This window comes from Mobula birostris, chromosome 1, assembly GCF_030028105.1.
Source record: "Mobula birostris isolate sMobBir1 chromosome 1, sMobBir1.hap1, whole genome shotgun sequence".
In the NCBI taxonomy this organism is placed as follows: domain Eukaryota; kingdom Metazoa; phylum Chordata; class Chondrichthyes; order Myliobatiformes; family Myliobatidae; genus Mobula; species Mobula birostris.
The window spans coordinates 8,722,183-8,734,962 of record NC_092370.1 but is presented as its reverse complement, the minus strand read 5'-3'; the positions used below and the strand labels follow the sequence as shown (position 1 = coordinate 8,734,962).

At 44.0% G+C, this 12,780-nt stretch overlaps 1 protein-coding gene across 2 annotated transcripts in view; it reads left to right on the top strand.

The window, feature by feature from the left end:
• The window catches only part of vps41 (VPS41 subunit of HOPS complex), a 241,139-nt gene that overhangs the window by 139,935 nt on the left and 88,424 nt on the right, over positions 1-12,780 (top strand). For both annotated transcript variants that reach the window (XM_072252115.1, XM_072252108.1), the window contains exon 11: positions 12,333-12,430. In XM_072252115.1, the coding sequence (XP_072108216.1) occupies positions 12,333-12,430 (98 nt within the window). The remainder of the gene's footprint in view (positions 1-12,332; positions 12,431-12,780) is intronic.

Genomic DNA, 12,780 nt, shown 5'->3' with positions numbered 1-12,780 from the left:
GTAGGATGGGAGAGTGGGGGGGTGGGATGTGTTTAGTGGTAGGATCGGAGAGTGGGGGGGTTGGGATGTGTTTAGTGGTAGGATCGGAGAGTGGGGGGGTTGGGATGTGTTTAGTGGTAGGATGGGAGAGTGGGGGGGTTGGGATGTGTTTAGTGGTAGGATGGGAGAGTGGGGGGGGTGGGATGTGTTTAGTGGTAGGATGGGAGAGTGGGGGGTTGGGATGTGTTTAGTGGTAGGATGGGAGAGTGGGGGGGTGGGATGTGTTTAGTGGTAGGATGGGAGAGTGGGGGGGTTGGGATGTGTTTAGTGGTAGGATCGGAGAGTGGGGGGGTTGGGATGTGTTTAGTGGTAGGATGGGAGAGTGGGGGGGTTGGGATGTGTTTAGTGGTAGGATGGGAGAGTGGGGGGGGTGGGATGTGTTTAGTGGTAGGATGGGAGAGTGGGGGGTTGGGATGTGTTTAGTGGTAGGATGGGAGAGTGGGGGGGTGGGATGTGTTTAGTGGTAGGATGGGAGAGTGGGGGGGTGGGATGTGTTTAGTGGTAGGATGGGAGAGTGGGGGGGGGTGGGATGTGTTTAGTGGTAGGATCGGAGAGTGGGGGGGTGGGATGTGTTTAGTGGTAGGATCCTGATGAAGATAGCAGAAGTTGTGGAGAGTGACATGGGGTGGTAAGTAAGGGCAAGAGGAACTCTGTCGCTGTTAAGGCAGCGAAAGGATCTCAGTAGATAGTCAGTCTCCAGAGATGGAGACAGAGAGATCAAGGAAGAGGAGAGAGGTGTCAGAAATGGACCAAGTAAATTTGAGGGCAGAATGGAAGTTGGAAGCAAAGTTGATGAAATTCATTAGCTCATCACCAATGCAGTCATAAAAGTAGTGCCGGAAGAGTTGGGCAGCTTTGCCAGGGAAGACTTGGAACATAGGCTGTTCTACGTAACCAACAAAAAGGGCAGGCATAGCTGAGATGCAGACATACGGGTGCCCATGCCACACCTTGGATTTGCAGAAAGTGGAATGAGCTGAAATCGAAATTGTTGAGAGTGAGGACCAGTTCTGCCAAACGGAGGAGGGTAGTGGTGGAGGGGAACTGGTTGGGTCTGTTGTCTAGAGTTTTAAGGCCTTCCTGAGGGGGTAGAAGTGTATAGGTACTTTCCTCCAGTCACCTTAAGATTATGCCATTTCACTTTAGCCATTTCTGCTGTGGGATAAAGGTGCTGGCTGCCCACTCGATCTAAGTCTCTTATGTGTAAATGGTGACTCTAGTTCTGCTTCTGCATAAGAAATGAGGGAATACAACAATCAACGAATACCTTTTAGTTCCAAGCTTTTTATGTCATTGTACGTCACCAAAAGCTGCACCACAAAGTTCTTACTGTTGATAAAATGCTCGGAATTAAGTGCAAACAATTAAATAAACTCTAACAATTTCTACAGATTTACAGTGGAGAGCGTTCTTCCAAGTACTTATCATCGTCATTATCATCATTATGTGCCATGTCATATGATGTGGGCGATCATGGTTTTTCCACCACCGTGATTGCTCTTGCTAATTTTTCTACAGAATTAGTTTGCCATTTGCCTTCTTCCGGCAGTGTCTTTGCAAGACAGGTGACCCCAGCCATTATCAATACACTTCAGAGATTGTCTGCCTGGTGTCAATGGTCACATAACCAGGACTTATGATATGCACCAGCTGCTCATACGACCATCCACCACCTGCTCCCATGGTTTCATGTGACCCTGATCGGGGAGGGGGTGTTGGGGGTTGCTAAGCAGGTGCTACACCTCGCCTGAGGGTGACATGGAGGCTAACTGAGGGAAGGAGTACCTTACACCTCCTTTGTTAGATACAGATTTCCACCCTGTTACCTGTACTAAGTACATATATGTCCTCGTATATTACCCTGAGATTCATTTTTTTACGGGCATTCACGGTAAATACAAAGAAACACAACAGAATCAATGAAAAACTGCACACAACCGAAGTGCAAAAGAGGGCACATTGTGTAAGAGGGAAAGAAAAGTAATAAATTAATAAATATTGAGAACATGAGTTGGACAGTCCTTGAAAGTGAGGAATCATTTCAGTGTTGAGGTGAGTGAAGTTATCCACACTGGATCACGAACCTGATGGTTGAAGGGTAATAACTGTTCCTGAACCTGGTGGTGAGGGACCTAATGCTCATGTACTTTTTCCCTGATGGCAGTGGCAAGAAGAGAGCATGATCTGGCTCCTTGATGATGGAGTTTGTTTTCCTTGTGGATATGGTCAATGGTGTGGAGCACTTTACCTGTGATGGACTGGGCTGTATCCATTACTTTTTCTAGGATTTTCTATTCAAGGACTTCGGTGTTTCCATACCAGGCTGTGAGGCAGCCAGTCAATATCCCCTCCACCACATATCTATAGAAGTTTGTCAAAGTTTAGGATGACGTGTCGAATCTTTGTAAATTTCTAAGAAAGTGGAAGCGCTGCCGTGCTTTCTTCGTTATGGCACTTACGTGCTGGAGGTTGGATAGAAACTCCAAAATGATAGTGCCAAGGAATTTAAAGTTACTGATCCTCTCTTCCTCTGATCCCCCAAAGCAGATTGACTGGCTGCTTTTTATTTATTCACTTGCAGCATGCGGGTGTCGCCAGCTAAGCCAGCATTTATTGCCCGTCCCCAGTTGCCCTTGAGAAGGTGGTGAACTTGAACCGCTGCAGACCCTCAGCTGTAACTTCACCGTGGTATAGCGGTTGCAGTGCAGAGTACTGTAAGAGTCTTCAGAAAGTTATGGACTCAGCCATCAGGGGCACAAATCTCTTCACCGTTGAGGACGTGGAACATAGAACGATGTTGTGCCAGCCAGTTGACCTATCTAAGATCAATCAGTCCTTCCCTCTCACAAAACCCTCCGTTTTTCTGTCATTCGTGTGCTGTGTACCGATCTGGACCTGGACCTCCAGGGTAGTAATCTCAGGATTGCTACCTGTGCCACGTGCTAGCGAGGGCAAGAATAGTAGGATCAGGCAGATGAACGCGTGGCTGAGAGACTGGTGCAGGGGGCAGGGCTTCAGATTCTTGGATCATTGAGATCTCTTCTGGGGAAGTATGACCTGTTCAAAAAGGACGGGTTACACCTGAACCCGAACGGGATTAATATCCTGGCAGGAAGGTTTAGTAGGGCCGTTAGGGAGAGTTTAAACTAATTTGGCAGGGGGATGGGAACCGGAATGATAGCGCGGAGGAGAGGGGAAACAGAAATGAATCTAAGATAGTGAGCAGTAAAGATGTCAGGAAGAACAGGCAGGTGATGGGGCAAATTTGCAGCCATTGGGATGAGTTGCAGTGCAATCAAAGCAAAAAGTACCAAATACTGGACTTAAAGTGTTATACTTAAATGCACACAGCATAAGGAATAAGGTGGATGATCTTCTCGTACTGCTACAGGTTGGCAGGTATGATATTGTGGCCATCACTGAGACGTGGCTAAAGGATGCGTGTCTCTGGGAGCTGAACATCCAAGGATACACGGTGTATCGGAAGGATAGGCAGGTAGGCAGAAGAGTTGGTGTAGCTTTATTGATAAGAAATTGTATTAAATCATTAGAAAGAAGTTACATAGGATCAGAAGGTGCAGAATCTTTATGGGTTGAGCTGAAATTGCAGGGGTAAAAGGACCCTGATGGCAGTTATTTATAGGCCTCCAAACAGCTGCAGGGATGTGGACTACAAATTACAACAGGAAATAGAAAAGGCTTGTCAGAAGGGCAGTGCTATGATAATTGTGGGGGATTTTAACATGTGAGTGGATTGGGAAAATCAGGTCGGCACTGGATCTCAAGAGAGAGAATTTGTAGAATGTCTACAAGATGGCTTTTTAGAACAGCTTGTTGTTGAGCCCACTAGGGGATCAGCTGTACTGGATTGGGTATTGTGTAATGAACCAAAGGTGATTAGAGAGATTGAGGTGAAGGAACCCTTAGGAGGCAATGATCATAACATGATTGAATTCACTGTGGAATTTGAGAATGAGAAGCCGAAATCCGATGTGTCGGTGTTTCAGTGGAGTAAAGGAAATTACAGTGGCATGAGAGAGGAACTGGCCAAAGTTGACTGGAAAGCGACACTAGCAGGAAGGACAGTGGCTAGAATTTATGCAAGAAGTAAGGAAGGTGCAAGACAGATATATTCCAAAAAAGAAGAAAATTTTGAATGGTAAAAGGATGCAACCGTGGCTGACGAGAAGTCAAAGCCAAAGTTAAAGCAAAGGAGATGGCATACAAGGAAGCAAAAATTAGTGTGAAGACAGAGGATTGGGAAGTTTTTAAAAGCTTACAAAAGGAAACTAAGAAGGTCATTAAGAGGGAAAAGATGAACTATAAAAGGAAACTAGCAAATAATATCAAAGAGGATATTAAAAGCTTTTTCAAGTATATAGAGTAAAAGGCAGAGAGTAGACATAGGACCAATAGAAAATGATGCTGGAGAAATTGTAATGGGAGATAAGGAGATGGCAGAGGAACTGAATGAGTATTTTGCATCAGTCTTCACTGAGGAAGACATCAGTAGTATACTGGACACTCAAGGGTATCAGGGAAGAGAAGTGTGCGCAATCACAATTACGGCAGAGAAAGTACTCAGGAAGCTGAATAGTCTAAAGGTAGATAAATCTCCTGGACCAGATGGAATGCACCCTTGTGTTCTGAAGGAAGTAGCTGTGGAGATTGCGGAGGCATTAGCATGGTTCCGGAGGACTGGAAGATTGCAAATGTCACTCTGTTATTTAAGAAGGGGGTAAGGAAGCAAAGAGGAAATTATAGACCTGTTAGCTTGACATCGGTGGTTGGGAAGTTGTTGGAGTCGATTGTCAAGGATGAGGTTATGGAGTACTTGGAGGCATATGACAAGATAGGCAGAACTCAACATGGTTTCCTTAAAGGAAAATCCTGCCTGACAAACCTATTGCAATTTTTTGAGGAAATTACAAGTAGGCTAGACAAGGGAGATGCAGTGGATGTTGTGTATTTGGATTTTCAGAAGACCTTTGACAAGGTACCGCACATGAGGCTGCTAAACAAGATGAGAGCCCATGGAATTACAGGAAAGTTACATATGTGGATAAGGCATTGGCTGATTGGCAGGAAACAGCGAGTGGGAATAAAGGGATCCCATTCTTGTTGGCTGACAGTTACCAGTGGTGTTCCACAGGGGTTTGTGTTGGGGCCACTTCTTTTTACGTTGTATATCAACAATTTGGATTATGGAATAGATGACTTTGTGGCTAAGTTCGCTGATGATACAAGGATAGGTGGAGGGGCCGGTAGTGCTGAGGAAACAGAGAGTCTGCAGAGAGACTTAGATTGGGAGAATGGGCAAAGAAGTGGCAAATGAAGTACAATGTTGGAAAGTGTGTGGTTATGCACTTTGGTAGAAGAAATAAATGGGCAGACTATTATTTAAATGGGGAGAGAATTCAAAGTTCTGAGATGCAAAGGGATTTGGGAGTCCTCGTGCAGGATACCCTTAAGGTTAACCTCCAGGTTGAGTCGGTAGTGAAGAAGGCGAATGCAGTGTTGGCATTCATTTCTAGAGGAATAGAGTATAGGAGCAGGGATGTGATGTTGAGGCTCTATAAGGCACTGGTAAGACCTCACTTGGAGTACTGTGGGCAGTTTTGGGCTCCTTATTTAAGAAATGATGTGCTGACGTTGGAGAGGGTACTGAGAAGATTCACTAGAATGATTCCGGGAATAAGAGGGTTAACATATGGGGAATGTTTGACTGCTTTTGGACTGTACTCCTTGGAGTTTAGAAGAATGAGGGGGGACCTCATAGAAACATTTTGAATGTTGAAAGGCATGGACAGAGTGGATGTGGCAAAGTTGTTTCCCATGGTAGGGGAGTATAGTACGAGAGGGCATGACTTAAGGATTGAAGGGTGCCCATTCAGAACAGGGATGCGAAGAAATTTTTTTAGTCAGAGGGTGGTGAATCTGTGGAATTTGTTGCCACGGGCCGCAGTGGAGGCCAAGTCATTGGGTGTATTTAAGGCAGAGATTGATAGGTATCTGAGTAGCCAGGGTATCAAAGGTTATGGTGATAAGGCGGGGGAGTGGGACTAAATGGGATAAAATGGATCAGCTCATGATAAAATGGCGGAGCAGACTCGATGGGCCAAATGGCCGACTTCTGCTCCTTTGTCTTATGGTCTTATCTAAGAGTCTGATAAGTGACCCTAATGTATCTGACTTTACCACCACCCGCAGCAGGGCATTCCATGCATCCAGGGTAAATACGAAAGTAAGCTAGCCAATAAAAAGATAATTGCAAAAGTGTTTTTTTAAATGCATAAAGAATGAGAGGCCAAAGTGGACATTGGACTGCTGGAAAAAATACTACGGAGATGGTTACATTGAACGGAGAAATGGCAGAGTAATTGCAGAGGTATTTGCTTCAGACTTCATATTGGAAATCGCCACTTCCATTGGAAGTGCTGGATTTCTGTGTCCTGCTCTGCAGCAGTTCTCCAGATATTTCATTAATAAATCATAGGAAACATTCTTTTTTCCTCCCCTGCTGATATACTCTGAATTGATTTCTGGTGTGTTGTTAAAAAAAAATTACATTTTCAGTCTGTAGTCCATTTGGCAGGTCAAAGTTGGATATGAATAGTCTTTAACCGAGTTCTGAATGTATTTCAGAGTGATTCAGCACATCCCTCAGAATTATATTTTGTTGAAAACACAGGCCTGCGTGGAATCGCGGGCTGCAAACTCTGGAGTGTGAAGAAGGAACACGTCGCTGCTAAGTTCATGAAGACAAATTTTGAAGTTCAAGTACAGATTACTGTGATTGTCATTCATCCACACACACCCACGTCGCCAAACAAAACAACGTTCCTCCAGATCAAAGTGCACAGCACATACAGTAATATTACCACAAAGGGCAGGAGGGTAATGCCCGTTATGCTGCTGGCATTTGGGGCGGCAAAGAAGGTCCTCCATCTCTGTCTGTCCATACCATCTCACAGATAAAGAAGGATTCTTCAGTACTGTTTCAGTAGCATTTTTGTTTTGACCAATCAGGGTTGCTATCCCTGAGCTAATCCCCCGAACCTGGAGGATTGGTGGACCACTCTTAGTCTGGCCTCTTCCCTTTGACCTGTTCGGCATGGGTGACCCTATCAAGAGACAAAGCCCTGACTCTGGCCATCATAGCTATCCAGGTCATTGAGGCACTCAAGCCTCTAAACCCTGTGATAAGGTTGCGGTCCTCTTGGAGGTTTACCATAAATAAACTAACAAATAAAAAGGTGCATATACGCAAGTTATAAAGTCAAGAGTATAACGCTGCTGGCACTTCATAGATGATGAGACCTGGGTGGTGATCTGGGGTAAGAATCTAAGAAACTGGTTCTCATTCTAACAGTCCTTGTCTTCATCTGTGGTACCTCCTGCCTGATGGTAGGGGGTCAAAGCGATAATGGGATGGAGTGGAGGAATCATTGACACTCTAAGGGCTGTGTGTATCAGGGTTCCTGATAAATGTCTCTGATGGTAGGAAGAGAGACCCTGATCACCCTCTCAGTAGTCCTCACAATCCTTCGTGGGAACCTTCCAGTTATAATGACAATAAAACTACCAGTATACACTGTGAAGCTGGTAGCAAGATTGACATTTTTAAGCATAAAAGGTGTACTACAGAAATCTAAAATTCGTTAACACAGAAGATTCTAAAGATGCTGGAAATCGAGAGTAATATACACAAAATGCTGGAGGAACTCAGCATGTCAGGCAGTATCTGTGGAAATGATCAGCCTGAAATGTTGACTGTTTGTTCCTCTGCATAGATGCTGTCTCTCAAATTCGATCATATTATGACCACTTTCCCATAAGGGTCCTTTTACCTTAAGCTCTCTGATCAATTCTGGTTCATTGCACAACACCCAATCCAGAATACCTGATCCCTAGTGGGCTCAACCACCAGCTGCTCTTGCAGGCATTCCAGAAATTCCCCCTATTTGAGTCCAGCACCAATCGGATTTTCCCAATCCACCTGCATATTGAAAACCCCATGACTATTGTAACATTGCCCTTTTGACATGCAGTCTCTATTTTCCATTGTAATTTGTAGGCCACATCCTTTTTTCCGTTTGGCTGTCAGTATACAACTCCCATCAGGTAGTTTCTTAACCCTATGCACAATAATTCAACACTTTCCGACCCTGTGTCACCCCTTCCTAATGACTTAATTTCATTCTTTACTAACAGAGGAACACCACCCCCTCTGCCTTCCTGCCTGTCCTTTCGATACAATATGTATCCTTGGACATTAAGCTCCCAGATACAAGCATCTTTCAGCCATGATTCAGTGGTGTCCACAATGTCATAGATGCCAATCTGTAACTGTCGCCATGCTTCTTTTGTCAACATAGCATGCACACAAATTATTAACCCTAAACCAGACGGCTTTGCAGTATAGGAAGTACTCAGAGGTCACGGTAAAAGCAATGAAATTCCTTTCAGACAGCTGTGGGAAATTAAACCCAATTTCACAATTGGCAGACTGTACCTCATTACCCTGACTGTTGTGTTGTAAAACTAATGGCATATTAAGTTAATATTAGCAAACACTATATGTCCTGAAAAAATGCTTCTGTGGATTATAATTTATTCATGTTTAAAAATATCTGTGTCTAAACTTATACAAAACATGATTTTCCACTATTTCTCCTTCTGCCTTAATCGTATGTGCATGTTCTGACGTTACTTTGTTCTTTGACAAGTTTGAAATTATTTAGATTTATTTATCACACCTACATTGAAACAAATAGCGAAATGCGTCATTTGCGTTATCAACCAAAGCACCCAAGGATGTGCTGGGGCAGCCTGCAAGGGACAACACACATTCTGGTGCCAACAAAGAGTGTCCACAATGCTCTGTAGGACAGCACAGAACATACCAAGCGACAAAGCAACAATAGCAAAACAAGCCCCGTTTCTCCCTCCCTCGCAGATACTCACAGACCCAGGCTCTTGCCTTCGGGCCTTGACGTCTGGACTTCCAATCGACCTCTAGCTTTTGATCCAGACTTCCAATCGGCCTTTGGGCTTCAGTCCGTTCCTTCGATTGGTCTTTGGGCTTTAATCTGGACCTCCAACCAAACTTCAGGCCTTGATCCAGATCTCCAATGGACCTTCAGGTTTTGATTCAGTCCTCCGATCAACCTTCAGGTTAGATTAGATTAGATTATGAGGACACTCAGTCCTTGTTTATTGTCATTTAGAAATGCATGCGTTAAGAAATGATACAATGTTCCTCCAGTATGATATCACAGAAACACAGGGCATACCAAGACTAAAACTGACAAAAACCACATAATGATAACATATAGTTACAACAGTGCAAAGCAATACTGTAATTTGATAAAGAACAGACCATGGGCACGGTAAAAAAAAGTCTCAAAGGTTTCGATCAGTCCTCCGATCAACCTTTGGGTTTTGATCTAGACCTCCGGTTGACCTTTGGACTTCGATCCAAACCTCTGATTGACCTTTGGGTTTCGATCCAGAACTCCAATTGACTTTCAGGGTTCAAACTGGATCTCCGATTGGCTGTCAGGCTATGACCCAGACCACCCCTATTTTTTTTCTCACCCCTTGGTTTACTGATTGCGAAAATTATTTAGTATTTGCCCTGCCTTATATTGATGACAATATGGCTGCTACCCATTTTGCCACTGGACAGAGATGGTCCTCCATTTCTGGTGGTGTTCAGGGTTTCCTTCATCGTGCCAGTAGCTTCCTCTCTGTTTTCACCACTGTCGGTTGTGCACGTCCCTGGTGGAGACTCAGGAATACCGACGCCCTCAGATACAGGAGGATTCTTCATTGCTGTTCCTGTAACAGTTTTGTTTCACCAGTCGGGGTTGCTAATCCTGAACTGAAGCCCCGAACCTGGACGGCCAGTGGAAGACTCTTAGTCTACTTTGAACTTGTCATCACCTGATTATTTGTGAGAATCTCACCTCCCCCCCCCCCACCACCTTTATCAGCAGACAGGAAGCATGATGCTGTAACTGGGTTGGCTTAAAAGCCACCAGAGCCAAAATCACACCCTGCTCACGCATTTCACTAACTGTGCAAGGACAGAAGAAGAAAGAAAGAAAGGATAATAATAAATAAACAGATAAGTATCAAGAACGTGAAGAGTCCTTGAAAGTGAGTCTCTAGGTTATGGGAACAGTTCAGTGATGGGGTGAGTGAAGTTAGCCCCTCTGATATACTATCCCTCTCAACTCCATTCTCCTGCCTTCTTCCCGTAACTTTTGATACCCCTACTAATGAAGAACGTACCACCCTCTGCTTTAAATATATCCAATTACTTGGCCTCCACAGCCATCTGTGGCAATGAATTCCGCAGATTCACCACCCTCTGGCTAAAAAAATTTCTCCTCATCTCTGCTCTAAAGGGACACTGAGGCTGAGCCCTGTGGTCCTAAACTCGCCCACTGGAGGAAACATCCTCTCCATGTTAACTCTATCAGTGCCTTTCAATATTTGATAGGTTTCAATGAGCTTGCCCCCCCCCGCCCCCCCAGTTTTCTAAACTCCGGTGAGTACAGACCCAGAGCCATCAGATGCTTCTCGCAATGGTCGCTGTGAGGAGGCGTTTCCCAGCTGATGGGAATGGTAAAAAACAACCTGCTGTTTTGTGTTGTGCTGCATGGAGGTGCCTATCTAAAACTATTAAGATGACATTGTGTATAAGCTTCCCTAGGAAGCTGGGATTCCTCAGTTGCTGAGTGGTTTTATTCCTGTGGAAATACTTTCTTCTCTTGCTGACAAACAATGCAAGGAACCATTTGATAATGCGGTTCAGATTTTAAAGTAACCTGTTTGAGTCCCGTGATGCAGTCTCCTCGTGGAAACAGAGAATGCGTTTGGTTCCCCTACAATTCAGCACGGCTAAGTGGAACTGGTATTGATTTCCTCTTAGAACTGAAAAGTTGCGTTCCTTCAGAGAGTAACTACAGCGCTCTCTGCAGACCTCATGTTATAAAGTGTTATTTGAACAATATTTTTAAAAATCTTGATTGCATACAGTAAATTAAATAATAATTGAAAAATAATAATGTACCTGGGCATGTTTCAGAATGTAATACATTTGTTCAATTTCAAAGAGATCTCCTCTTTTCTGAAAAGAGGGTAGAACTCACAGAGACATATCAAGTCAACATATTAGCATAGTCGTTAACATAATGCTACTACAGTGCCAGTGACCCAGGTTCAATTCCCACCACTGTCTGTAGGAAGGTTGTATTTCCCTAAAGCTCATGTTCTCAATATTTATTGCTTATTTATTTAATTCTTTCTTCCTTTCTTGAATTTGCACAGTTTGTTGTCTTTTGCGCAGTGCTTGTCTGTCTTTGTCGTGTGTGTTATTTCATTGATTCTATCGTGTTTCTTTGTAACTCCCGTGAATGCCTGCAAGAAAATGAGTCTCAGGTTAGTATTTAGTACTGTGCAAAAGTTTTAGGTACTCAGTGTGGGATGGAGAGCAAGTTTGCAAATCTAGTGGAAGAAAAGGATATCGGGAATGGCGAAGGTGTAGCGCCATGGAAGGGATGTGGGACAGCTGACAGGGAAGGAGTGCCAGAGGCGGGGGTTGGTGCAGGTCCTGAGACACCAGGCAAGGTCATTTGATTCCAAACAATTGGTTTATTGATCATTGCAGAATGTCTCGATGGTGCTTCCCGCTCCCTCCCCTCTCTCTTCCCCTTGTCCCAACCATGATTTCTCCTCTCCTTGCCCCTTTTCCACTCTAGAGACCCATATCAGGTTAATACATATGTCATGAAATTTTGTTTTTGTTTTGCAACAGGAGCAGTACAGTCTTAGGCATAAAATACATAAAATAAATTTTATATAAAATATTTTATAGATATAAAAAATAAATTTACTTTCAACTTTGACCTTTGAACCCTGTTCCCCATGTTCTCCTGGGGTTTCCTCCAGTTGCTCTGGTTTCCTCCCACGTTCCAAAGATGTACAAGTTAGTAGGTTAATCAGTCACATGAGTTTAATTGGTCAGCACAGGCTCATTGATTTGGAAGAGCCTGTTACAGAGCTGTATCAGTAAATAAAATTAAATTAAAAGGTCAAATGCCACTGCAGAGCTCCATCACTTCTATCTCATTGGTCCACATTTTAAAGTACTGTTTCCAGTATTCATTATAAAGTTAAAAACACCAACAAGATCATGTTTTAAGCAAGCTATGATAATGTCTTCCTTGCCTCTCTACTGTATGAAAGAAACTCTGATGTCTAATGTTTCCTTTTCTTTGCAGTGTCTGCCTTTGAATCAGAGTTTTACATCAGCGGACTTGCACCCCTCGGTGAACGCCTTGTCCTCCTCATGTATGTGAAGGAGCCCTTGGAGCAGAAGGTAATGGCATATTCAAAACATCGTGTTTTAACTAACAGTATATTTAAAGCAGAGGTTGACACGTTCTTGATTAGTAAGGACATCAAGGATTACCGTGAAAAGGCAGGAGAATGGGGTTGAGAGGGATAATAAATCACCCATGATGGAGCAGACTCAATGGGGGCCAAATGATCTAATATATATAAAAGTGCCTAAGACTTTTGCACAGTATTGTATTTGTCAATGTGGAGTGGAAATCAAGTTTGTAAATCTGGTGGGAGCAAAGGATGTTGGGAATGGTGAAGGTGGAGCGCCACAGGAGGGTGTGTGGGACAGGCGGCAGAGAAGGAATGCCAGGGGTTGGGCGTGGT